This window comes from Dermacentor variabilis, chromosome 3 (assembly GCF_050947875.1).
Source record: "Dermacentor variabilis isolate Ectoservices chromosome 3, ASM5094787v1, whole genome shotgun sequence".
NCBI classification, from domain to species: domain Eukaryota; kingdom Metazoa; phylum Arthropoda; class Arachnida; order Ixodida; family Ixodidae; genus Dermacentor; species Dermacentor variabilis.
Genome location: NC_134570.1, coordinates 69,176,517 through 69,203,342, shown reverse-complemented (window position 1 = coordinate 69,203,342; position 26,826 = coordinate 69,176,517). Strand labels below are relative to the sequence as shown.

The 26,826-nt window shown below is 45.7% G+C and overlaps 1 protein-coding gene across 2 annotated transcripts in view; it reads left to right on the top strand.

The window, feature by feature from the left end:
- The window catches only part of LOC142575842 (2',3'-cyclic-nucleotide 3'-phosphodiesterase-like), a 51,497-nt gene extending 35,759 nt beyond the window's left edge, over window positions 1-15,738 (top strand). For both annotated transcript variants that reach the window (XM_075685541.1, XM_075685540.1), the window contains 4 exons: window positions 5,922-6,031; window positions 12,823-13,108; window positions 13,615-13,897; window positions 15,254-15,738. In XM_075685541.1, the coding sequence (XP_075541656.1) occupies window positions 5,922-6,031; window positions 12,823-13,108; window positions 13,615-13,897; window positions 15,254-15,353 (779 nt within the window). In that variant the 3' untranslated portion in view covers window positions 15,354-15,738. The remainder of the gene's footprint in view (window positions 1-5,921; window positions 6,032-12,822; window positions 13,109-13,614; window positions 13,898-15,253) is intronic.
- The last annotated feature ends 11,088 nt before the right edge of the window (window positions 15,739-26,826 follow it).

Here is a 26,826-nt window from a genome sequence, read left to right as displayed (position 1 = left end):
GAATAAGGGCAACACTGGACTTTAGTCAACCAAGGGAACAGGTTGGCTTCAGGAAGGGATACTCTACAGAGGATCACATCCATGTCATTAATCAGGTAATTGAGAAATCTGCAGAGTATAATAAGCCTCTCTGTATGGTTTTCATAGATTACGAAAAGGCATTTGATTCAGTAGAGATACCAGCAGTCATAGAGGCATTACGCAATCAAGGAGTACAGACCACTTACGTAAATACCTTGCAAAATATCTACAGAGGTTCCACAGCTACCTTAATCCTACACAAGAAAAGTTGGAAGGTACCTATAAAGAAAGGGGTCAGACATAGAGACACAATCTCTCCAATGCTATTCACTGCGTGTTTGGAAGAATTAAGTATTCAAGCTATTAAACTGGGAAGGCTTAGGAGTAAGGATCGATGGCGAATATCTCGGCAACCTTGAATTTGCTGATGACATTGTTCTATTCAGCAACACTGCAGACGAGTTGCAACAAATTATTGTGTGCATTAACAGAGAGAAAAAGATAATGATGAATAGCCGGGCAAGGGAACAGGAGTTCAGGATCTCCAGTCAGCCTCTAGAGTCTGTGAAGGAGTACATTTACCTAGGTCAACTAATCACAGGGAACCCCGATCATGAGAAGGAAACTCGTAAAAGAATAAAAATGGGTTGGACCACGTACGGCAGACATCGTCAGCTCCTCACTGGAAGCTTACCATTACCATTGAAAAGGAAGGTGTACCATTTTATTGGTGCTGACATATGGGGCAGAGACTTGGAGATTGACAAAGAAGACCAAGTTAAGGACCGTGCAAAGAGTGATGGAATGAAAGATGCTAGGCATAACTTTAAGAGACAGAAAGAGAGCGGTTTGGATCAGAGAGCAAACGGGTATAGCAAATATGCTAATGGACATTAAGAGAAAAAATGGAGCTGCACAGGTCACGTAAAGCGCAAGTTTGATAATCATTGGACCATTAGGGTTACAGAACGGGTACCAAGAGAAGGGAAACGCAGTTGAGGATGGCAGAAGACTAGGTGGAGCAATGAAATTAGAAAATTCGCAAGTGCTAGTTGGCACGGTTGGCACAGGACAGGGGTAATTGGAGATCGCAGGGAGAGGCCTTCGTCCTGCAGTGGTCATAAAATAGGCTGATGATGATGATAGAAGGTAGCTCTGCTCTGAACGAGTTGTTCGGCTGGTAATACCTGAAATATCACTCCTGGTGAAAATTATATATATATATATATATATATATATATATATATATATATATATATATATATATATCATAATTTTCACCAGGAGATATATATATATACTTTACGGTACGCTGTGAAAGAGAGAAGAGATGAGGAGAACCAGACTTGCATCCAGTTTGCTACCCTACACAGGGAGAAAGGGGGTTAAGGGATAAAAAGAAGAAAAAGAAAAAAATTACCGACGATTACGTTACTTCCTAATGCGAAATTTGAGCGCAGCAAATAAGCTGTTTCACCTTTTCGATAGATTGAGGCAAAGAAATCGAGCAACACATGTATGCGCTATCACAGAATTTTTTTTTTATATTTCCCGTACTCCTGGATCATCTCGACGGCGGCGACGGTAAGCTTCTGCTTCGGCGGCACGCACCTCTGGATTCTGACGGCGACGGCGCTGGGCCTCTGCTCTGGCAGCTCGTTTAGCAGCAGCAGCAGCAGCAGCAGACGGAGGACTTCCATCGGTCGTCTCGCTCATGGCTCAGAAAGAACTGGCAGATAATTTCGCAGTGGCGAACGGCAGCGGCAATTTCGGCTCGGGCGGTGCACATATACAGATCCGCCGCCACCGATCTGGCTCTCTGATTGCCACCGCACAGGGCGAACGGCAGCGGCAATTTCGGCTCGGGCGGTGCACATATACAGATCCGCCGCCACCGATCTGGCTCTCTGATTGCCACCGCACAGGGGTTGCATTGGAGGAGGAGCGAAGAAAGGAATTAAGTTCGAGCCGGCGCTTTGACAACCGGAGACTCGCAGGAAGACGGGGGAGGGGGGCGGCGTGTACACCCAGCGGCAAACGATGGGGGCAGAAGCGCGCGCAGCAAGCGGACAACACGATAAAGGGAGGAGGGAAGAGATAGCAGCGACTGACTGATGCAGCTGACGCCGATAGTGAGTCAACCCCAGCTGCGGAGTTGGTTTCAGGGACAACGCCGCCGATGTCGACACAAACAATATGATACCCTCGCTTCCGCAGCGCTAAGAACCAGGTCTAGCCGTGGGAAGGTGGTCACGTATTCGTCGACGTGCCGGGGCCTACGTGAAATAACCGGCGCGTCGGCAACTGAAGAGCACCCTATCCGCCACACAAGAACGGGGGGGGGGGGGGGACCCTTTCCTCCTCTTTCTGCATGGCGGCGACGGTGTTCTATGCAGTCACGTTATCTTGACTCTCTAGCGGCGTCAGCGGCATCCAGCGGTATCAGTCGGTCGCTGCTAGCGCTGGGGGGATGAAAGGGGGGCGGAGCTGGTTACGAGGCCGACGACAACGCCGACGACGACGCGAAACCCAGGAACGGACGCCAAAGAGCTGCGCTCTAAAAGGAGAGAGAACTGCATAGTAAATTCATTTGAACTTCTGTTTAAACTTATGCCGATAGGGAGCAAGCAGGAGACGGCTAACGCGGGAGAGGTAACTTGTGGGCTTGCAAACTTCCAGTCTGTGTTATTTTCACTATTGATAGCTTCTGTACGGCACTAGCAATGCACCCCAAAATTAGGGGAAGAAAGATTATATCCTTGAGTATGTGCATATGCAGTCGAGCGTGTGTTGAGATGGCTTCACTGCAATAGGAGACCATATAAGAGGAAGCCCACTTTAATTCTCTGTCTTTTTAAATGCACTAAACACAAAAATGCTTTCACTTGGATTAGTAAATTACCCTTCTATAACATCAAGAATGCCACTCATTCCACAAGAAGAAGCTTAGCAAGCCAGGAAAGGCGCAAGAAGGTAAGACGGGTGGTGACGCCGCTTTGAAGTCCCCATACGATCTTGTGGGAACGCCATGGGTTTCGACCGCGTTTGCTAATGCCTAGTTAATTGCTTACCGGTAAATGCACTATGTTGTGTTCTGTCTAGAGGAGCCAAAGATTTTGTATAAGTTCTGGGAACTTTCACTCCTCTCCCCCCAAACAACCTTCAAGTTTACTTTCAAGTTTATTCTCTCTTTCAATTTCATATAGAGCATCTAAACATGCATTGCCACATCAGGAGAGAGGCTAAAGGCTGTGTATGCCTGACGAGGCCTACCCTCCTGTCGGTGACAAACAGTGCATTTGAGACAACAAGCTTTCTTCTAAGGTAACATTAAAATCTCACAAAAAAGGAACATCCACAATCCTGTACAGTATATAAATACAAAAACTGAAATCCGTAACATTATACTTATGTACCGCTACGCGTCCTAAATTCAAACATTGACCTTCATTTTCCCTTGTAATAAAAAGCCTATTATTACTACATTAACGAAAATAGTTTTCAAAAGATAATTTAACAGTCTAAGCTGATTTCGTGTTTCTCTTTGAGTCTCACTAAGAAATAAATGGTTTTCTCTCCAGTAAGAATCTCTATAAGCAGAAGCCTAGTCTGAATTACTTCCACGTTTTTAATTGACTACCATATTTGCATGTGTCAAAGCGCGCACCTTTTTTCTTCCGTTTTTTTTTTTAAGGCTGTACACGAGGCAGGCTTATGGCTACTCACCGAAGCATCGAACTGTGCCCTAACTGCTATGCAGAATAAGAAAACCACTGGCAGCCAACTATGAACACGCTTACAGTCATTGACTGACTTTTTTGGACACTGACACTCCCACGAAGATGTCTGAATAATCGGGTAGTCGTAAGAAACTAATTGCAATGCTAAAATCGATTTTGTAGGTTTTTTTTTTAGCTCCAGCCCAGCAGATTTGTTTGCAGTCTTTTGTTCAGTGTTTTGCTCCATTAAAATAACACACTTGAGGTTTCAGGATGGCCGCGGCTCTTCGCTCGCTTCGTGCACTCTTCGTGCAGACTGATGTGCGTCTTGGGTCGCTGTGCCCACGACCCACGCACACAGCCTTTTCTGCAACATTGTCAGTTCAGACTGTGGTGCGCAAAATTAGATTGGAACTTTATTGGCTTTATGCCCGCACCCGAGCTTGTGCCGATCCATCCAGTAAGCGCACGCGCAAACTTGATTGTTAGGTGTTCACAGTGGCTGCCAGCTTATCGCCCAAGGACCGAAACTCTGCTTCACTCACATGGCTGCCAGGCCAGCCTGTGCACATGATCTCAGACCCAATCATCGATGTTGTCTACTCCTACCAACATTTTAAAGGTGAATTTCCTGCAATTGCTTGCCACCTGCCGTGTAGGCCTACAGCCAGTGCCGCTTAGTCGGATCAGCTACCAAAGTTGCAGTTCAGTTCCACCTAGTTTAATCCAGCTCATCTCCAGCGCTTCCATGTGGGATATGATGATGGTGACTGCCACTGTCGGCAGGCCAACTAGTGCCATCTAGTAGTCTGTGATGCTCAGTGAAACCTTTCTTTTTTTTGTTCAAGGTTTTTGACACTCCAAAGTGTGGGTCCGGGCCTTGCACAAGTAAATACGGTAGTCCATTTGGAAGCCATTATGGCAACTGCACAGGGCCTTTGTGAATGAACAGTAGTCTAACAAAGCCCCATCTGAAGGGATCTAATGTTGGACCACTCACTTTGTATACCAGCGCTGTGCCAGTTGCACTATCAAGATATTGGGTCAGATTTTATTTAATGCCTTTGGATACAGTATGCAGTACGTGCTTTGAACACTGACGATGATTGCACTAGCTATTGGTCAAGGAAGTCGTGTGTCACACTGCTTCTGTCATCAGTACCAAAAGAGGAAACAGACAAAAAGCAAACCCCACATTTTTGTATTCTGCTCATGTTTATGTGCAAGCAGAGTGAATATGCTTCATCACGGTATGCAATACTCAGAAATGATGTCAGGTAGTTTCTCTGGCAAAATAACTTGAGAGTGCATTTTTTCTGCTTAGGCTGTACCCAAGCATCAAGTGTTTCTTGCACTTAGGCATGCGACATGTACTGTCTCCTGCCAAGAGCACTGAAATTTGTGCAGTCGCATCACTGTGGCAATGCAGGAAAAGCAGCTATATAGCGTATGTACACTTAAAAACTATACATATGGGTGCCACTATCTCCCGCCTATGGATTCTCAATTATCACCCTAACTTTCCAGTCGTGCTGGCAACAACACGTTGGTTAGGGAACTGTCTGACCAACCTTATACTGTAATGAAAAGCACCTAATGGGAAAATATGCCATGCATACCTGCTAAGCTTTAGGATTTTGTTGTAAAGTGCTTAGTTTTCAATACTCATCTACAAGTCTGATAAGTATGATAGCTTTACAATTACGATTGTTTCATTTAAGAACAAGGGTACCACTCTTCCTTTTTATTGGAAATGAGGAAGCAAAGCAGCAGTAAGGAGAGGACTAAAAAAGTAATGTGAAAGGATAGACGCTAAATCTGCTCTGCTTACCTATCCCAGAGGACAAGAAGTATCTAAGCAGAAACAGGCTTCGAATGCTTGGAAATGGGGCAAGAAAAACACATGCACAAAAAAAACTTTGCAGGCAACTATGACACCTCTCAAAGTGTCAAATCAATCTGAAAAACCAGCAATAGAAATAGAAAGCAAGACAAACCCCTTTGTGTTGTTTGTTTGTTTTGTTGCCAACGAGTTCCATTTAAGCAGAGTCTGCAGTGTTTCTGATACTTCAAGGAGACATGGGGCGTAATGAGAATGTTGTCAGGCATATGTTACTATTGCACCGTTTGGATTTATCCTGCCAGTTGATGCTCAAGTGCCCAACCTGCTTTCATTTGCAGGCATAGGACTCAAGCCTGTCCAGTGGACGCAGTTCTTCCCATTCTGTGTCGCAAGAGTGTGCTGGTTTGGACGGGATGAGCGCGATAGGGCGTACTGCAACAGCGAACTGGTATGGGTCAAGCACAGTCTCGCATACAGTAAGAAATTAATGGTTAGGCATTAAAGGGACACTAAAGGTTAATATTAAGTCAATGTGGACTGTTGAAATACCATCCCAGAAACCTCAAAATGCTATTTCATGTGAAGAAGAGACTTATTTCAAGAGAAAATGCATTCTGAAGCGTCCGCGTACCTCTAGCGCAGTTCAAATCGCCTGCTTTCTGATGGAGGAGTGGTGCGTAATGGTCTCATATTGACATTGCGCCTTCGGTGAGTAAAACAGCGCACGCAGATGGAGCTACGGCTTTTCTGCGAAAAGCATGAACACTCGGCCAGAAACAGAGCTAAGACAGGCCGACATTAGCGCGATAGCGGAACTATGGTGGCTAGCGGAAGGGAAAGCGCGCGACGATAAGCTGGTTCTTTATTTTATGACGCCAACTTGGGTGCTCGTTGCAATGGATGACCCTGACAACGACGCTTTGGCTCGCGATGCTGGGCTTGACTTCAGTGATTTAAGCACTGATGAACGTGACCTGCTGCTGAGGCTCGCGCTGCCAGCGTCGTTGCATACTACTACAACGGCGGCCTGCTTTGAAAGGCATTCCACACTACTTCAGTAAGTCGGCGTTGAAGTCGTAATCCTCTGGACGAAAGTGCACCGAGCACACTACGTGATTTTTCGGCTCTTTGCGAACGCACTGTGGCAAAGGTACGGCACTTAACCACTTCGAACGGAGAGGTTCACTCATTGGCACACAGTGATAAGTAACGTTGGATTCGCCGCTGCAACTGCACTTGGCCAAGTTCCGCGGACCGTTTCACATCCCATGACATCACATGGATGTGACATTCTCGCTGCTTGTTCCAAATGCAAGTTTCGCGAGCCAGCAGAACCAGCGCAGCACGACGTGATAATGAAACAACTGAAACTTCGAAGTGTGCGTGGCGCAAAGTTGAGCGTGCAGAGTCGAGCGAAAACGAAACCTCTCGATCACCCATACTACTCAAGCGTAACGTCAAAATATTATTTTTTCTTAGAATCGAATAGAAGTAGACAAGTATCATTTTCTTCTGTCATATAATCTAATGAAATTATCTTTTTAATACAAGTAGTTGAGTACTAGTGACATAAATTATGATGAGGAGTGCCTTCGTCATCGCGATAGTACCAGAATGTCGCTGGGGAGTCTCAAATCGTGTAATAAATTTACCTCAATTTCTCGGTTACTAAATCTTTGTATGCGATTACGTTGACACCTTAGACGTTCTAGAGCATTGCTTTATCACTTTCACTTGACTTCATAGTAACCTTTAGTGTCCCTTTAAAGCTCTGGCACACGAGGAATGAGAAGGTCAACACATGTGCTTACTATCAACAAGAAAATAGTAAAATGTCAGCCACAGGAATGAATAATTGCCCTAAGGTTGAGGTGAACATAGCGATTTCATTAAGTTATGGGAATAAATAGCATCTTATGGTTGAGAAGTGCCATAACAGTAATGGCGTTGTTAAAGTAGGGACAGTGGAGTGAGTTGGTTTGGTAATATAATTATAAAACAGCGACTTGAATGCAGAGAAAAAAATGGAAAAGAAAGAGAAACAGCAGAAAATTTTAAAATCCACCAACGATTACGAGACTCGCTAATGCAAAATTTGAGCGCAGCTCTATACAGGTTTTCATTTCGCAATATATTATTGGCTGGCGCGGACAATGTCTCATGCAGCACATTCCAAACGGAGTGAAGTGTGGCGACTGCCTCGCTAATCGGGAAATTGCGAGAGGCAGTGTGTGTGGGTGACACATGGGCACGATTCACAGCAGCCGCCGCATACCGATCTCCACTCATGCAGCGCTTTGGTGAACAGGCAACGCATAGAATGCGTTGATGCGTGCACCTTCACGAACGGAGTGAAGGCGAGCGCATCAAGACACCCTAAGGACGTGTGCTAGCCTGGCGCCATCTTGTAACCATCGTTGCCATAGTCTGTCTTGCGCGGCACAGCGCTTTTCCTTCTCACATTTTTGCCATACCCTACTCCTCTGCTTTTCCCCTCATGGCTCATCTGCGTCCTCCTCCTACGCTTTTCTCTTCGCCCTCTCTTCCCTCTCGCCGTCTTTCATCGTGTAATCAATGCGCATGTCCCCACAAAAGGAGTGGAGGCAAGGGAGTGCGTCGAGGCACCCTAACAATGCGCACTGCTCTGGCGCTATCTAATAGCCATCGTCTCCATAGTCAGCATTGTGCAGCACTACGCTTGTGTTCTCATGCATTTGCCATATCCTCCTCCTCCACTTTCCGACTGATTGTGCCATTGCACCCTCCTCGTCCGCTTTCTTCCTCACGCTCTCTCCGTTCTCATCATTTTTCATCGCCCGCAGCGCTCTGCGTTTGCTCTCATCCTTCACTCTGCTCATTCACTTGGTTACGAGCTAAGACACCAATGCTAACGCAGGAGCGAGTGCCTAAGGCCCAAATTCTGAAACCTTAGGAAGCCTTCACCACGTTTAGGCCACCTTATGTCAATTCTGAAAGCTTGCCTTTAGAGGCGTCCTTAATACATGCTTTCTTGGCACTCTCTTACCGTAGCTAGGCCCGAAGCTACCTTCATGCTTCCTTTCCTCGCTGGTTTCACTGAACGAAGGCCTTTTCGCAATGTTTGCCCACGTGATGCTCGTCTGTGCACATGACTTTCCGGTGGCCGGCTGGCCGGGGAGGAGAAAATGGCGGCTGCGAGTTTGAGCAGACAGTAATGCTCTCTATTCAAAGTGCAAAGCACAAGCAAACTTTGTCTGTTGCCTCCAAGATACTGCAGTGCATGCGCTGGTTGCTGCACACACACCGTTGAATCTCTAAGCCATATTGAGCTAGTACAGCTTCTTTTGTTAAGCCTACAGCAACGAAAAATTGAGAACCGATCTGAGGAACAGCGCCAACTGTCGCCAATACCTTATTACCGAAGCATCATGACACAAATCTAAAGCAACTGTAACTATCAGTTGAGAACGAAAGGGCGAAACAGCGCAGGACAAGAACTTAGTATATCTGAAGCAAGCAGCATCTTTCGCAAGGTGTCCACGTTGCCTTCCACAAGGCGTCCTTACGCGTGTTAGCATTGAATGTAAATCCAGAAAAAGTGTATGTGTTTATATATTACCATTATAATGTAAGAAAAAGTATTCGGCGAAATAACTCTTGCTGAACAAAGAGGTTTCGTGACACTTATGACAGGATACCCTTGATCCCTGACACATGGAATCTGTTCTATACCTAACGAAAAGGTGTCTTTCGTGAGGGCGGGTGAAGGAAGCTTTCGGAATACACTTGCTTCCTCCATGCATCCTTCGCTGTAAGGAAGCAGGAAAGGCTCCTAGAATAAGGTTATAAAGTGGACCAAGGAAAGGAAGGTTTCAGAATTTGGCCCTAAGAGCTGCCCTCTAAAAGCAAAACAGCGTACCATCCTGTAGTTTCTTTTATCTCTCTGGGTCTTTGGCACCGTTTTATTATTAATTCTATTAGCATATGCATAAGCTAGCCTTCAGTTATCCTCCACGAAGAAGAATTGTTATGCCATAACCAAGATCTATAGAAAGTGCATACCCGTGTCACTGATTGATGGGTTGGTGCTGCTTTCCCAAGAGCAGTTATTGTCTTAGCTGTTTTTTGCCGCTGTGAAACCTCTCGATAAAAAGCCAGTGTTTGTGTTGTCCTTTCAGTTTCTTCTTTTGTCCATGTTTTATACACCTAACCTTAGAAGCGTGAATCCTCCAAACTCATTCAGCTTTCTATCATTCCAAGCTTCAGCATGGATTGTGCGTATGTCAAGGGCTCTCATAGCAGATTACTTTTCTATTGGTAGCATTATTTTTTTTTTTAGCACTTGCTGGGGTTGGGGGAGCCTGACAGTCTATATTTCCTTCATGCATCAGCAGGGTTGCAAATTGTGCCACAGCTGTATAGGCAAGGTGACTACATGTACCTAGCATAGTTGCTTAATAACCGTGGTTTCAGTTCCTGGTTGCCACAGCCACATTTCCAATGGAGGCAGAATGGAAAAAAAACTTGTGCTATATATTTATGCATGTGTTAAAGAAGTATCTGAGGTGGTCAAAATGTTTTGCAGCATTTTGCTAGAGTGTCTCTTATCCCACCTGTTCACTTTTGTTCGTTAAAGACTAATGGTAAAATTGGACAAGTTCACTGGTCTGAGATATGCTAAGTGTGGCAGCAGTTTCGTGTATATCAGCTTCTCTTAGAAAAGTCTGTGTTGCAAAATTACATGTCATCATTCGATCAGTATATCCTTAATAAGATGTTGTGCTAAGTGTTCAAAGTGTTCATAGATAATAAACAAAAAAGAATTCCTACATTATCCTGCAGCTTTTTGTGAGTATTGTGTGTACATACCAGAGAAAGCAAGGGTGTGAGAAATGTATCGCGAATTGGGAAAGGCGAGTGAGGAGGGGGGTCAAATCTGTTGCTGCACTCTCCAGCCATGTTGTCTATCGATTATTGGTAGGTGAAATTGACATCTACAATGCCACTACCCTTCTTTCACATAAGTTATGGTGGCAGTGTAAAGAAGGGAAGGAAATGTCACCATGTCATTCATAACTTTTTCAGCAATGTTCAATTGGACATTCATGATCAGCTCGTGAGAAGTGTTTAAAACCAGGGTGTCTACCAACCGGGAAAACTGGGAATTCTCAGACATCTTGAGTAGTCTAAAAAAACTCAGGGAAAACTCAGGGAATTTCTGCCTCTATCAGGAAAAATTAGCTATAATTTTACCGAAAGGGTCGAAAGTCGCGGTAATGCTGGCTTGAGTAACAAATAGGAATCGTAACGAATCGTCTTTGACGCCCTGTCGTCGGCTGGAGGTGTTGCCAGTGTACAGTCAACGACCGACTTTACGGATGCCCAATAATTTGGGCTGCTTCGCGGCACCACGTATATATGTACCCTATAGAGTCAATGTATCAGAACGTCTGAAATTTCGGACGCAAGAACTCTTTGCCGTCCGATTTTCCGGAGGTTATGCCGCGACCACAGGTCCGAAACAGCATTAATCAAAGTCACCACCGCAGCCATTTTGATTACCTCGCCGCCTCGAACCGGCGCTCTCACGCAGATCCGCTGACAGCCGTAGCCACTTACCACTGCGGCAATGCTGGGCCTAGCTGCTTCCATGTTCGCTATGGAGCTTCTTGCCGTTTGGTGCGGTGTTTTTTTTTTTTTTTGAAAAAATTCGCTGCTTTCAGCAATGGCAGGAACTGCGCCTTTGTGGTCCTCGCGATTGGCTTAGAAGCTTGGAAAGCACGGTGCGTTGCATAATGCCGGTTCCCGAAAGTCAGCTTCGCCTCTGTACAGAAATGTTACTTGGTGAAGCATACTCAAAAGTATTGCAGTGAAGCATAACAAGCGTGGGAAGGGGCTATTGCCACGGGACACAGTATTATTATACTGTGTACTGTATTATGCACTATTAATTATACACGCGTGCACCCGGTATCCTGTCACAGTACGAGCCCCGATATGCCTAATATGTGTACCGACAGGCCTTCAGAGCGTTTTCGAATGTGCCTGTGGCGGTTTGAGTCCTTAACAACAGTAAATGACATGTATTTATTTTTTCCAACTGGCCGATATTTAGGACGTTTTCGCGGCCCCTATAGAGTTCGAAAAATCGGACGTGGACTGTGCAACTGACCAGGAAGATGCTTCAAATGGTCCGTTGGGCGAACGAGTGGCGGAAGGAGGAAGAACAGAAAGGACCTACACATTAAGGAATGAACGGCAAAGGAAGCATGCTGCTGATATTTTGAGGGAGCTTGAGCTCGAAAAACAAGGTGTTGGCTGATGCCGAGATGCAGGTGCCGCTCATCCAAACCAAAATAAACTCTTTAAAGCAGTGTAGCACAACACTGAGGCGTCGTGCGTGGGCTGAGAGTATGTCAGGACAGTTGAAGTTGTCTTTACGAGCTGTTGAGAGAGAATCTCAATTGTGACAAAGTTTGGGCCTCATACCACTGAGCTTGCTATCAGATGATAGAAATAGCTCATATTCGAAAATATTTGCTTCTGTATGCATCTCCTTTTAATTCGTATTTGAGAATGTCAGACTCGACTTGCAATTTTTTTCGAAGACATTTTATTTACTGTGCATTTGGCTAACCCCTCCCTTCTATTCTCTTTTTGAATAACATAGACACTATTCCTTAGTATTCAAGTTGGATTAAGTCATTTGTTAAATTTTTTTCATATGCTTACTACAGTGTGACAACATCAGGTGATATGGTTTCAGCCCGTATTGACATAAAACATAGTTCTGCATCACTCAGGGAATATTGCAAAGGTACTCGGGGAAAACCTGGAAAATGTTAACTTGGTAGACACCCTGGTTTAGGTGTGCTCGGATATTTTATTGCTTTGCTTCTTTTAGACACCTTCCACTAATTTACAGATGTAGTAGTTTGTCAAGCTTATGGCTATACTACCCTCTTCAGCTTCCAGTAAAGACGTCATCTTTCTCACCTACCTTTCTCCAGTTTTCCTCCAGTATATACAAAAGATAGATGTGCTATGGGCAGTAGGTTGATTAGGAGTGTAAAGCACATGTCCATTCGTCATCTGTGGAATATCTATGGATGTCTTGTTCTAGTAGCCAAGAAAATGTCTATAAGCAGCCTTAAGTGTTGTCTATAGACAGACTATAAACATTTGTCTAAATACTTCCTACACATTGAAATAAATTCCTGTACGAGCTCAAGTGCTGTGTTTTTCAATATAAATTTGCAGGTGAGGCACGCCTACGGGCGAAGTGACACACTTTGTGTGTTTGGCTATGCTGTCACCCGAGGTTGTCTGTTTGCCATGGTGGATGTCGGCGAGAAATGGGCATTACTTGGCAGGGTGGACAAAGCTGATGGAGACGTAGAGGCAATGACACGGCAGTTGTCCTTGAGCCTTGGCTTCCAAACGTGGGAAGAAGTCGCCTGCACTGTCGACATTTCCAAATTTGCACCCATGGAAGGTTGCACTGACGAAGGCAATTTATGCCTTGGAGACAAGGTTATTCTTAAAGGTAAAAGTGGGGACTTTAGTTTATCTATGCAATTCGGCTCTGAAATCCTACCCACAAAACAGATACTTAGTATGAACCATGAGACACCTGCAAATGTCTACAGTCAGTGTCACAATTGTCTTATGACGTTTGAAATATTCACAATAGCTAGAAGGTCCAGTATGGCTGGGAGTTTCTCGATAGCAGAAAGTCTGTAAGTCAAATTGGAATTTGTACTGTTCTTTTTTCAAATATAATCCATTTAAGGCACAGGTAAAATTATCTAGACAGCTGAGTGGCTATACTAATGAATGCACTGAATAAGCGTGATGCAAGAAGAATGTAGTTTGACATGTGTGCGTCACTAAGAAAAGTAGAGTGAAAACGCTTGCATTACCTGCATTATGAAAACTAGTAAACTGTGTGTGCCAGTTGGTTACAAACTCAGAATTTTTTCCCATAACCTGAACTGCCTGTAATGCATGATTTCCTGATGTTGCCTACATTTCAATTTCCATTCTTTCAAGATGTGCCCTCGTCAAGGATCACCTTCATGCCCCTTGGCTTAACCGATGGGACTGAGTACAGCTACAGCAAGGCTGTTGCTGCTTTTTCGGAACTACTGTCATCAAGGTTGCAATCTTGGTCTGAATCGGCCATGGTGGGGGTGAAATGTGCGAAGAGTGTCAGTGGCATTGAGGTTTATGGATCAGCGGCGCCAATTGATGATGCCTGCCTTCTGGTTGTTGACCGTGCGACCGTAAAGCTGGATGTTGTCTTCACAGGCTACTACCAGCCCCACACGATATCGTAAGATGCCATTTTCTCATTCTCACAACTTTCATCGACTAGGTTTTAATTGTGCACCAGTGGGCCCTTTTGATTTGTCATCCCAGTCTTTCCACAAATGCCTGAGATGCTGCACACCCAATTCTAGTTGGCTGAAATCACTGCCTTGGGTAGTCCAGGATTGTCAAGGATGGGTAATCAAAGAAGCCCAATGATGCACTGTGAAGGCTCGGCAGCTAATTCATCACCAGCCATGGGGGACCTTTTTGGCTTGAAAACAGAAAGCCCACTGTCTGTAGGAGTTTCATGTATCCGCGCTGCCTGAAAAAAGGCATATAATTGTCTTCTACACTCCCCATGTAGTCAAGGTGAATATTTCCTTTGTGTAACAACCCCCTAAAGTGACTTGCAGAGGTCTTACAAATTGTTGTAAAGATAAATAACGAGAAGTTTCTAGGAACAAGAATTTCACAACCAGTTTATACCTTTGTATAAAGACTAGATTTTATTTCGCATCTTTGTTATGTAGTGGCAGTTATCTCAATATAGGCAAACACAGAAACCATTAGATTTGTCAGCATATTAGAGCAGTTTGCGATAGCTCAAGTATGCTGTACTAAAAAAGTGATGCAATTAAAATGTGTTTGTGGGGCTGCACAAGTTTCCCAAGAATGTTAATGCACTTCATCAAAACTGAGACTTGGGCGAGTTGGCATGGTTCCATCTTAACAAAAAAACTGCGAAAAAGACGTGGGCTATCAAGCACCTCTGTTTGTCATTTCTTTGATAGTCCACGTCTTTTTTTTTTTTTGTTAAGATGAATGTTAATGCACTGGTCGATGGCAGAATGCCATATGATTGAAGTTTTACTTATTCCATGTTGTTTTCACATATATAATAAAGTAATAAATAGAAAACCCCAATCTAAATTATCAGCAAGCTGAAGACACTTAATACTCCGGCTTACACCCCTCATGAGGCTCTCTTAGTTTGTGAACACTCTGGCCTTTACCAGAGTTTATTTTGCTTCCATAGTCCATACCCACTAGTTGTGTGCATATTTATTTTGGGGGGGGGGGGGGTGATGAAGCCATTGTAATGCAAATAAAAAAAGAAGGAAAACTGAACATCACGGGCATCACCTAGCATCTGTGGCGTTCGGTCTTCTGTTCTCTCTGTCTGTTTTCTTTTAGTGCTACATTGGCTTCACCAGGTATGCTTGTATCATCCTGGATACACATGCTACACTGATTGCCGGTCACTGATGGCCGGGCAATGATATGTGCAGTTTAGTAAGGAGAATTTCTCTCTGTCTTATCTAAAATGTGGACTTGCTTCCAATTGAACCTGGCTTGAACTACTTTTTATTTCATTCAGGCTCAGTGGCCGCAGCTCGTCAGGTGCACAAAATACTGGCTCCACAAGACAGCCATACAATAGTGGTGGTCGTTACAGAGCTTTCAACCGACCTCGCTGAGTGTGACAGTGCCTTGGTGCTAGTGCATCTTCAGTCACCAAAGACGGCCTACTGAGATGGATACTCCACCATCGTACTTGACTTGCAAGCGCCAGAGACTGGAGGCCCTCAAGTTATGTTGCAACATTCATGCTCCTTTCAACACCTTTCTACGCTTTATAAAAATGTTATTTATCACATCGTGAACTGAGCAAAGTTTAATAGCAAGCATAAAAAAGGAATACAATGTACAGGTCTACTATTTCACACTGTGATAAGCTGCGCCTATCGTTCTGTGATTTGAGATTTTTCTGTCTAATGAATGCCCTCAAAATATGTATATGTGGCAGCTAATCACAATTGTGCACACTTATTTTGAATAAAATTTTTACTCTTAGTAACCAGACTTTGATCTCGTGGTTTCAGCTCGAAACAGCCTAAAATTGGAAGTAAAATGTGGCACTTCAGCAGCATATCACTGCATGCACACACATATATTTTCCAGGCTTTGGTAAGCAAGTAACATACCTAACATAACCTTAACGAAGCACTTGCATGGTTCTCAATTACTGTGTTATTTTTGTGCAGTCTACCGTTGTATATAAAAAAATCATAAACATTGTTTTTTGCACAAGCAAGCATAGTACGAAATTCTTCGCTGTTGTATAATTCAACCCTGGAAAATGTTTTGTAACAAATGCTTGATGCAGCTAGCAATAAATCTGAACATTCTTGGCTTCAGAGGTGCTCTAAAAGTAACAAACCTTTATATCTCCATGCACTGCATATTTGTCTTACTTGAAAAATAGGAACCAAAAATATAGCAATAAATTATTCCGTACTTCATGAGATATGTAAAGTTTGTACATGCAGAACAAAAAGGAAATGACAATTGAAGAGGTGATAGCAAAAAGAACCAAGGTCCCCTCACCCGTGCTTGGACTGGCTCCAGGGTGTCTACCAACCGGGAATTCTCAGGGCTTTTGAGTAGTCGGGGAAAACTCGCGGAATTTGCGCCTCTATCAGGGAAAATTAGCTGTAATTTTATTGAAAGAGTTGAAAGTTGCTGTAATGATGGCTCGAGTAACAGACAGGAATCGCAATGGATCGTCTTCGACGTCCTGTCGTCGGCTGGAGGAGTCGCCATTGTACTGTCAACGACCGACTTTCCGCATTCCCGATAATTTGGACGGCTTCGCGGCATCACCACGTACCCCATGAGTCAATGTATCAGAACGTCTGAAATTTCGGACGCAAGAACTCTTCGCCGTCCGGACGTTCCGGATTTTCGGGACGTTTTGCCGTGAGCGCAGGTCCGAAACGGCATTAATCAAAGCCACCACTGCTGCCATTTTGATTACCTCGCCGCCTCAAACCGGCGCTCTCGCACGCAGATACGCTGGCAGCCGTAGCCGCCACTGCGGCAACGCTAGGCCTAGCTGCTTCGACGTTCGCTATGAAGCTTCTTGCCGTTGGGTGCCGTATTTTTTATTAAAAGAATTCGCTGCTGTCAGCAATGGCACGGACTCCGCCTTCGCGGTCCCCGTGATTGGCTTAGAAGCTTGAAAAGCACGGCGCGTTGCATAATGCCGGTTCCCGAAAGTCAGCTTCGCCTTTGTACAGAACTGTTACTTGGCGAAGCATACGCAAAAGTATTGCAGTGAAGCATAAGCGTGGGAAGGGGCTATTGCCACGGGACACAGTATGTATTCATTCCTTAATTATACACGCGTGCACCCGGTATTTCCTGTCACAGTACGAGCACCGATATGCCTAATTTGAGTACCGACAGACCTTCAGAGCGTTTTCGAATGTGCCTGTGGCGGTTTGAGCCCTTAACAACAGTAAATGACATGTATTTGTTTTTTCCAACTGGCCGATATTTAGGACGTTTTCGCGGCCCCTATAGAGTTCGAAAAATCGGACGTGGACTGTGCAACTGACCAGGAAGATGCTTCAAATGGTCCGTTGGGCGAACGAGTGGCGGAAGGAGGACAAGAACAGAAAGGACCTACACATTAAGGAATGAACGGCAAAGGAAGCATGCTGCTGCCATTTTGAAGGAGCTTGAGCTCAAAAAGCAAGGTGTTGGCTGATGCCGAGATGCAGGTGCCGCTCATCCAAACGAAAATAAACTCTTTAAAGCAGTGTAGCACAACACTGAGGCGTCGTGCGCGGGCTGAGAGTATGTCAGGGCAGCTGAAGTTGTCTTTACGAGCTGTTGAGAGAGAATCTCAATTGTGACAAAGTTTGGGCCTCATACCACTGAGCTTGCTATCAGATGATAGAAATAGCTCATATTCGAAAATATTTACTTCTGTATGCATCTCCTTTTAATTCGTATTTGAGAGTGTCCGACTCGATTTGCTATTTTTTTTTCAATGACGTTTTATTTGCTGTGCATTTTATTAACCTCTCCCTTCTATTCTCTTTTTGAATAACATAAACACTACTCCTTAGTATTCAAATTGGATTAGGTCTTTTTAAATTCCGAGGTTTGAAAGAAGTGTATTTACACAATTAGTTTCGCGAGGGTTCATTAATGAGTAGATAGGCTTTCCTTTTTGTGTTCGTGAGTAACCTGAAGGTCAAGGTTATCGTTGAGAAGCCTATCGTAACGCGCGTGTGTATTAGTTAACCTTCTTTTTTTATGTTTTTTTTTCTAAGGTTAAGCGCGTAGGTTTTCAGTAAGTGCGTGATTTGCGCTGAGAAGCGTTCTTAGTTCCTTTAGCGCGTGTCCTGTGCGGACGGAAGGAAGCAGAATGTTTATGACTGGGTTGCTCGTGTTTGTTGAGGGCGACCGTATTCTGACTTCTCTAGTACGCATGCATAGAACTAGTTTTTAGAAGACGCATCATTTTAAGGGTACTGCGGAGTGCGTAAGTCCCGCAAGTTTAAATTGCTCGTGTAAGTTACGTGTCCTGTAGGGACTAAAGGAAGAAACATGAGTAAGTATAATGAAATGTTTGCCTACGACGCAAGTACGCGTTCTGAATAGTGACCACAAAGCTAGCGCGCTTGTGATTACCTACCAGTAGAGTTGACCGGACTGTTCAGTGGCCCCAATACGTGTTAAAAGTACGCCACTGCGATTGGTTAGAAACATGCTGTTCGCGAAATTAGGCCACTTAAGTTATGTTCGGCAGTTTTCATTTTTTGTTTGCAACGACAACGACCCTTTGTTTTGCAACAACAATATCACTCTGGCCTTGTCGGCATTCGGGGAGATATGGATAGCAGTCTAGAGAGGTGGTTGGAACTGCTTTGTCAAAATTGGGGAAAGAAAAGATAAGGGTTCATTTTGACCGAGTAATAGCCTGGCGAGTCAGGGGTGAAGAGCCTGCACTTGTATGTGGTGTAGCGCTGTGTTGTTTTGTTTGTTTGACGTACGTTCTCCAGGGCCCAGGACCCCGAAGTTCGTCACACGAGGCTCGACAGCAGTACCCTACATGTTCTTTCAGCGTTCCTCATGGCCAGCGAATTGATTTCACCGGCCATTCCGACCTTCCGGGGCTAGGAAGAGCTGTTAGATATGGGACCTTTTCCTGAGCCTCCTTCGAGTTCACCAGACCACATCGAATCGCGTCACAGCTAATTAAGGAGCGCGCAGAAGCACATCTACCCCGTTCCCGATGCGCGGCACGTGCAAACGAGTTGGCGTCCCCCACCTCGGGTGCCGCAGGTGGAGCTATTCACAGCTTGACTCTTCCCGAAAGTGTAGCGGGAGCCTGGCACGGTTCCAGGTAACGTGGGTAACGTGGCTCCATGGTGTATGCGCCGTACTCAAGTGAACCTTACAATCCCAGGCCTTCAGAAAAAGTCGGACTTGCCATCATCAGCGCTCAAGCAACTAACTTTACTTCTCTTGTACGAGAAATACAGCGACTGCACACACGTCTACACTGATGGATCAACTACATCAACCAGTTCCGGCGGCGCTCTAGTTATACCAGCAATGAGAATAACCAAGCGGTTCAAGACTTCCCATGTCACTACGTCTACAGCTGCAGCGCTCGCGGCTCTCCGCGACGCGCTTCAAGTGATAAATGCTGAAAGTCCTAGAAAATGGGCAGTCTTCTGCGATTCAAGGCCGGCCTTGCAATGTGTGCAGTCGTTTCTCCGACATGGTTCTCACGATCAGCTCACGTGCGAAATCGCGGAACTTGTTCATCACTTAATAGAAAAAGGCCATGATATCTCTTTTCAGTGGATACCAGGTCATTGCGGTATCATTGGAAATGATGACGCCGGTACGGCAGCTCGGACGTCAAACCAAGAAGACCGCTGCGTCCCCATTCCTCTCTCAAGGACCGACGCCGCGAGGCAACTTGGCATTCTAGCACGCACGATCTCCTTGGCAGAGTGGAACACCGCACATACAAGGCGCACAAGACTGCAAAGACTAAACCCGTCACTTCAACTCAAACCTCCAGCGGGTCTACACCGACGTGAAGCGTCTCTTCTGTGCCGGTTATGGCTTGGAGTTGCCTTCACGAATGCCTACTCAGCACTAATTGGAATGACTAATACTCCTGCATGTGATGTTTGCAGATGCGAGGAGAACATTGACCACTTATTGTGCCATTGTCCTCAATTTCAAGCACAAAGATAGTCTATGTCCATTACATTGAGGAAACTAGATGATCGTCCTCTGAGTGAACAGACCATATTAGAGCACCGTCCCGACCGATCATCGGCTCAGAAGGCAGTGAAGGCACTTTTGTGTTTTCTCAGAACTTCTGGTTTGCTCGAGCGACTCTAACTGAAGTGCTGTCCGTACACGTATCTACACCTTCTCTCTCCCTTCTTTCTCTTCCCCTTCTCCCATCCCCCAGTGTAGGGTAGCCAACCAGACTATTGACTGGTTAACATCCCTGCTTTTCCTGAACTCTCCTCTCTCTCTCTCTGGGTCCCGAGGCAAGACCGCTGTAATGCACCGTGAAGCCCTGGCAGCAATCCCCCCATCCGCCTTTGTGAAGGCAGTTGCAAGCCAGGAAGGCAATACCGCAGAGAGAAGTAAGCCCTCGGACAATTGGAGCCCAAGGAGCGACCCTCTGCGCCGGGTGTGACACAATCGCACAGGCGCCTACCATTGGCCGAAAACGACGTCACCTGAGCGGGCTCGCCGATTGGCCGAACGTGACGTGACTTCGAGACACCGAAAGAGTTAAAAAGCCAGAGACAGGGTCCCTGCAAGACAGGGAGCATTCCTTCATTCATCTCTTTCGCTCGAGCTTCTTGCCACGGGCCGCAGCGTCCGAGTTGCTGCCGGCCCGTAATGACTTTATGACTGTTAATTTCTTTGTACTCTCACTGTAAATAATGTAAATAAACCTCCAGTTTTCATCCCGACGTCCTCCTCAACCTCGGCCAATTCCCGCACCTAACGGCAAGGTCCAAAAATCTGGGGGACAGCAATTGGCGTTGTCCTCCAGATCCAACACAGTACATGCGGTTTTCTAAATTTATCTGCCTGTGAAGATAACTTTTTATCCATGGTTTGTGAATTTTTTTTTACATCTCCTGTGTACAATATCGGAGAAATGTTTTTTATACATGACTTTAAGTTCCACCATATGTGTTTGATGCATGTTAGAAGCATCAGTATACTATAGAATGCGGCTCCAATCATGATTCTGAACTCCCGTTCAAAAACTTTGCAAAAAACTATACGTACCAGTTGCCTGGCATCCCGAACTTTACACTTCACGCGAAAATCCGTTGTAGTCGGCGTGACTGAAAGGTGGTATCGCAAATGGCCGACCGCGCAAAGAGTAAAAACATGTCAAAGATGCTCTGATTGACATCAAATTGACTCCCCCGCACGAATCTTCTCTCCTTCCCACCCCTCCGACATCGAAGGAGGGGTGGAATCTACCTCACGAGTGCCAGTGCTATCACGCCAAGCACAACACCGTAAAGCCGTCCGTCGCTTCTGGATATACATCTCGAATATGCTACAGTACATACAGTACACGCACAATATGTCAGTACTCGGAGTGAGTTTAAAGGGAGTCGCTGCAGTGCTTGTTTTCGGATGCGTCAAGCACGAGATAAAGACTCCGTCCTTCTTGAAATGCGAAGGGGCGTATTTCGACGGGGTAGAAGGGAGCCGGAAGTGAGCTTAGGGCCGAGCGAGGCGCCGTGCTGCATCTGCAGAACTATGGTGCGGCACAAAGATGGGCGCGGCTGCATGCACAGGTCCGCATAACGACTGCCTCTCGAGTCTTTCTGGAGGTGACGCCACCGCACCTGAGAATGCGAACAGCCGATAGGGCACGTCAGCTAGACAGGCATTTCGGGACAATTTGGACCCAGGAGAGGTCAAAGCGTGAAAAAACACTGTCCCATACGCATCCCTCTTATACGAGCCACAGACATCCAAACATCGTATTGCTCAGTCAGATTGGTTGTGAAGCAAACTTTCCGTGTACCGTGTGATTTTCTGCATGTCTACATGCAAGAGACTCAGGGCAACGCAAGAAGACGTTATAAATATAGCTGAGCTGAGCTCGGGTCGGCGTCATTTGACCACCCTTGATTTTAAAAGGGTAGAAAATTTTGGAAGACACTTAAGCCTCGCCATTAAGAGCGGAACGCGATAGGGTTCAAAGACCCCTTACTGCTTTTCATGCTTCCCGACAACTGCAGGTTAGATAACCGTAACGTTTACCGGGAAACGCTGGTTTCGAACGCTATGCAGGAAGACGAGATTTCTGGTAGAGACGCGACCTCTTGCGTGGGTCGCTCTTCTGTTATTACTTAGCACTTTTAATATTTCAGTCTGAGAAGGAGCTAACATAAAGGACATGCGCTGTCGGTGTTTTCCTTTCTTTTTTTTTCATCACATTTGTTTGGAGGTAGCCGTTCTCAAAATTCCGAGGAATAACTTTGTAAAGACTGAAATACAAGGTATGAGCAACTTTGGTGGTAGAGAAGTATGATTGATATGACTATGTTGCCGAGGCGACGTCCGACGCCGGTCGCGGTACGGATGCCGGACGCGGACGCGCGACTCGGCCGTGTGTGCCAGTCGATCCGCGAGGTTTTGTTTGTTTGGCTCAGCAGAAGCCAGAACCGGTCGTGGCGCACCCCCGTGTGGTCGCGGTGCACCGCGGATGGCTTTAATGGTCTCCATGGTTGTATGCCTTGACCCCCTTTGTGTCAAGGAAGTCCGAGGGTCAGTCAGGTTTGCGTCCTGTAAGATCGACATGGCTGTGTGTTCAGTGCAGTAGCTCAGTTGTGCTGCATCACAGCAGCCCCCTTGTACGGGAAGGACCGTTGGCCCGAACCAAAGCCAACCTCCCAGTCGGCCCTGGTAGAGGTGAGCGCCGGGGTAAATGTACCGAATGATGCTGGGTTGATGAGTACACGTAAGCTCTGAGATGCGGCACCTCCGGGTGCCAAGTCTCATCTGACAACGGGGCGCGGAACGCCGACAGCGGATTTTCTGCGACACGGGCTCCTTAATGCTATCGCGTTAATAAGTCGTGAAAATAATAATAGAGCAATTCATTTTGCTACAATCTATTTCAAGCCGCCCCCCCCCTTTCCTTTTTCTTCTTAAGTATGCATTCCTTTAGGTTTCCCTTCTCAAAAGATTTTCAAGCGCATTCTATTTCCACGCCACAGCGGCATCCCGAGCGCGCAACACAACGCCGCTCTTGTCCCAGTTCTGGTGCTCTGAAGCTGATGCTCTTCCGAACCCAAGAGCAACCAACACAATGCAGCTTGAGCCCCTGAGTCTTCAGGCCCCTGTTCTAAAACTCTCTAAAAACTCGATCCGGACCGTTGGACCGTGCAGCAGCGATCGTAGTTGTTCGCGATTAAGAAATCCGATCCGGATCGCAACCGATCGCGATCAGAAGTGTACGTGTGACAACAGGGCAAGATGCGAAGACGACACCGATCACAGCCACTCCCCAACCTAGGAAAGCACTTTGCCTCACGCTTGCGTGTTGTAGCTCAAACTGAGCGCGATAGTATGTGCGGCCTGAAGAACACGCGTAATCTTTCAGTGCCCTTTAGCAGTAGCGCCAAGAGTTTGTACAGAATAAATGGATGCTGCTTTTCTGTAACTATTCTTCGGTTAGGCGAATTAACCGAAATAGTTCAAACCGGTTGGAACCATTATTTTCTCGCTCTGGAGTTGAACTAGAACTGAACCGTTCCCGTTGGACGGCAGTGTACATTGAAAAAAAGAGAGACCTTCGCTAACAATGTGTAACGTTCTACAGCTGTTGTTATGCGTGAAACATCACGTTTGCTTCGTGCACCGTCATAGTTATAACCGGTTTACGATTGTACCGTGTTCACCAGTTACATGCGCAAGCTCTTACGTAGATGGGCAGCTATAGGTGCTGGGAGGTGAGGGGTGCTCTCCTTTGCCGATAGTTCAAGTAGTCCAGGTTGATCCCTACGTTTAACGACATGGGGCGCAACCGCAATGCCGCTGGTTGTGATCAGTAAAGCACAAAATGCATCCGCAGGCCTGTTATGTAGCCGCGAAGTATCCGTAGTGTCTTCAAACGTGCCCTGTTTAAAGGTGTTTACTTAGCTGAGTGCTTATAGTACTGGCATCAGGACTGGTTCCCTACGTTCAGGGCGTACTACGGGCCCTTAGTGCTTATATTACGCTTAGACGATTTAGACATCAGTCTGCAGGCAACATGTGGAGCCGTACTTTGCCATTTGTCTCTAAACGGCATAACTTTGCTTCGGCACTGACAGTTTAGGGAGGCTCATTTGGGAAGAGGAAGGTTTCTGGACCCGTTCCTAATGGGAGTAAAATAGGTTTACTGTTTTGACTGAGTAGGCCGCTCTAAACCACATTTCGGAATCTATGTGAAGCGATGCTTTCGCAAAGGGGTAATGAAGCGCTATAAATTTCAACATTTCATTCCTGCGTCTTGGCGTAAACAAAACTGGTGCGCCCGTGTGCTTTTGCGTACCTGTGCTATAGGCAATGTAGCATATAAAGGCATGTGTGTTTTCTTTAAATTTTTTAGCAGCGTAGCTGTTCCAAGTCAAGACTTCGCTTTCCGGCGTCCGCTGTCTCGCAGGGGGGCAGGTTCTGCAAAAATCTAGCAAAACGATGGCAACTAGACAAAAGGCCTTCATGAAAATCGCGCTAAACAACGATTTTAAACTTGAGAAAAACGACCACCAGCTTCGTTATTTTGACAGCCTTCACTGCGAGGAACAGGCTTTACTTTTTTCTTATTTATTTTAAATGTACCGGTCGATTCATAGCCAACCCCCCTTGTGAGTATGCACTATGGCATGAAAATCATAATCGCCATCAACACGTGGCAACCATGTCACAGGTTCAGCGCCTGTCCAGAAGTGGACGCAACGTTGACGCCTACTGTTGACGGGTCAACAAAAGACTCCGCTACCTGAACTTCACAATATGAACTAATGATGAAAAGGACCAACGTCGAATGCTACCGCGAGAACGGCTTCGACCTCGGATTTGCAGATCGCTACGCGCTTGCGCCATATGCGGGGGCGAAAGTGCAACATAGAAAGCGGAGTCAAAGTAAAGCTGCAAGCATGGGCAGAGAATAATGGCATTTAGGGAGAACTTCAGAATGGCTTCAGAATATGTAGGCGTTTGGATGATAACTTGTTTGTTCTTGCTCAGCGTATTCAAATACCAAGAGTAGAAAGCAGACCGTTATATGTGGCCTTTTTAGACATTACAGGAGCCTATGACAACGTAGACCGCGACATTTTGTGGGATATTCTGGAAGGGGAAGGCTTAGGTGACGATCGTCTAAAGCTTTTGAGAGAGATTTGCCTAGAAAATACCGTTTGCGTTGAATGGGAAGGGATGAGGAGCGAGGAGAAAGTTCATATCAACGAAGGACTGAGGCAGGGGTGCCTTTATCACCACTACTGTGTGTGATGTACATGGTGAGGATGGAGAGGGTGCTAGAAGGAAGTAATATCGGCTTTAATCTCTCATACAAACAGGCGGGGACAGTAGTAGAGCAGCAGCTTCCCCGTTTATTTTATGCGGACGATATTGTGTAGCTAGCTAACAAGCAAAGTGATTTGTAACGTCTGGCTAATATCTGTGGACAGGAAGGCAACAATTTAGGTTTGGAATTTAGTGTTAGAAAATCAGGTGTTATGGTTTTCAGTGAAAACAGTGAACATCTAGACAGTGGCGATACAGGGCCAGGAAATACCTCGGGCAACAGAATATAAATACCTTGGTATATGGATAAACGAAGGCAATATATATATGGAAACACAGAAAAAAAAAACAATAACAGTGAAGGGGAAGAAAAATGCAGCCATAATGAAGCACAGAGCGCTATGGGGATACGATAGGTGCCAGGTGCTCCGAGGTATGTGGAAAGGTGTAATAGTTCCAGGTCTTACTTTTGGAAATGCAGTTGTTTGCTTTAAATCAGGGGTACAATCAGGACTCGATGGGCACCAAAGGTCAGTGGGTCGCCTCGCATTGGGCGCTCATGGGAAGACTACAAACGAAGCTGTGCAGGGTGATATGGGCTGGACTAGTTTGGTTATGAAGAACGACCGAGGAATATGGAAGAAAGTAAATGGGCTGGGTGAGTGTTGAGGTATCTGTACAGGAAAAACATTGATTCACAGGGGAGGAAAATAACTAGGAAGCTTACCAGCAAGTATGCGGCCTGTAGGGTGGGTAACACAGCAACAAAGAACGTCCAGCGGAAAGTCAGAGAGGCTGAAATAATCTCATGGGTGGCCGCAACGTAAAAGAAACCTGCCATGAGTAACTACTTAAGAGGAAAAAATGAACTCAGGAAATAAAAAAATTATGATAACTCAAAGGGAAGCTCAGTAATTTTCGAAGCGAGATCGGGATGCCTTAGAACACGCACCTATAAAGTGAGATATAAGAAGGAAGAAGCATGTGCTTGCTGCGGTAAAGCTAGGGAAACGATGGAGCATGTTTTATTAGAACTTGAAGACGTCTACCCAGCGGTTGATTTAGGCACCACTGGCCTCCTTGAAGCCCTTGGGTTCAGCGAGTGCAGGGGGAAAGTTAAAATGTCCGTAATATAGATTAGTAAGAGGCGATTCGAAGATTGGCGGAAAAATAAGTAGGGAACCGACAATAAACGGAGACGTACAAAAACAAAGTTCACAATAGGGGGTCAGAAAATGTGTTTATGGAAATTTCTTAAAATAAAGGGAAATTCCCTTTAGGGAGCCAGAGTTCCACCCGAATCGTGGCTTATCCCCCATAGTGGGTTTGTGCCATTAATTGAGGCTTCATCATCATCATCATGCGCCAAGATACGCTATCTCGGGCTCTGAAGTTATGCGGGAAAGCCATTCTCCAATCGCACCGAAGCTGCGCTGGCGCGACAATGGCAGCAGTGCTTTCTATTTATTTTTTTCATTTTTATAGTACCGATACAAGTCGATCGCTCACCTCATGATTACGAGCCTGCAGTTTGCGCTTGGGTGCCTTACTATTTAATGATTGTTCATT